This window comes from Phalaenopsis equestris, unplaced genomic scaffold, assembly GCF_001263595.1.
Source record: "Phalaenopsis equestris unplaced genomic scaffold, ASM126359v1 Scaffold189148, whole genome shotgun sequence".
Lineage (NCBI taxonomy): Eukaryota > Viridiplantae > Streptophyta > Magnoliopsida > Asparagales > Orchidaceae > Phalaenopsis > Phalaenopsis equestris.
In genome coordinates this window covers 1-775 of record NW_018209097.1, presented here as the reverse complement: position 1 = coordinate 775, position 775 = coordinate 1, and the positions used below count along the sequence as shown (strand labels likewise).

Below are 775 nucleotides of genomic sequence, written 5' to 3'. Positions count from 1 at the left end.
TTTTATAGGTGAAAAAGGCATAGGCAAAAGTGGGAAACCACTTCACTTCAAGGGAAGCTCATTCCACAGAATTATTCCTAGTTTTATGATCCAGGGAGGCGACTTCACTCTAGGAGATGGCAGAGGGGGGGAATCCATTTACGGAGAGAAATTTGAGGATGAGAACTTCAAAATCAAGCACACAGGACCAGGCAAGGGACTTCCAAGCCTCTCTAAATTCAAAGACAAAAGTTCACTATTTTTTTTAAAACTGATGTTGTTTCATTAAATAATTAGGACTGTTATCCATGGCAAATGCTGGCCGTGGTACCAATGGATCCCAATTCTTCATCACAACAGTTACAACGAGCTGGTAATAATGCATTACAGAATAGAAAGCTCGGTCATCAAATCCAAATTTGGTGATTATTGATTTTTTTTTGGCAGGTTGGATGGGAGGCATGTTGTGTTTGGTAAGGTGCTATCTGGTATGGATGTGGTGTACAAAATTGAAGCAGAAGGGCGACAAAACGGAACACCTAAAAGCAAGGTCGTAATTGCTGATAGTGGAGATTTGCCACTGTGAGTTGATAACGCCCTTCATTAGCTTATGCATTATCTTTTGTGTGCTAGAACAATGGATATGAATATCTATGGACCAGTTAAATGTTTTATTTTATTTTATTTTTGAATTTTTATATTTTATAGTTGAGGTGGTGGCCTTGAATACATTTTAAGTTTATAGTTGAGAATATTTGGGTACATTTTCTGTTGGCTTTATTTCCACCTTTTTTTT

At 37.4% G+C, this 775-nt stretch overlaps 1 protein-coding gene across 1 annotated transcript; it reads left to right on the top strand.

Moving 5' to 3' along the window:
• Positions 1-12: 12 nt before the first annotated feature.
• On the top strand, positions 13-743 carry LOC110034509 (peptidyl-prolyl cis-trans isomerase CYP19-4-like). The gene is made up of 3 exons (XM_020738762.1): positions 13-191; positions 277-352; positions 427-743. The coding sequence occupies exons 1-3, from the start codon at positions 86-88 to the stop codon at positions 563-565; spliced, it is 321 nt and encodes a 106-aa protein (XP_020594421.1). The 5' UTR covers positions 13-85; the 3' UTR covers positions 566-743.
• Positions 744-775: the final 32 nt, after the last annotated feature.

Coding starts and splice junctions, on each gene's coding strand:
- LOC110034509 (XM_020738762.1), top strand. CDS start 86: ATGATCCAGGGAGGCGACTTCACTCTAGGAGATGGCAGAGGGGGGGAA. Junction 192..276: donor AATCAAGCACACAGGACCAG/GCAAGGGACTTC, acceptor TTAAATAATTAG/GACTGTTATCCATGGCAAAT. Junction 353..426: donor ACAACAGTTACAACGAGCTG/GTAATAATGCAT, acceptor TTTTTTTGGCAG/GTTGGATGGGAGGCATGTTG.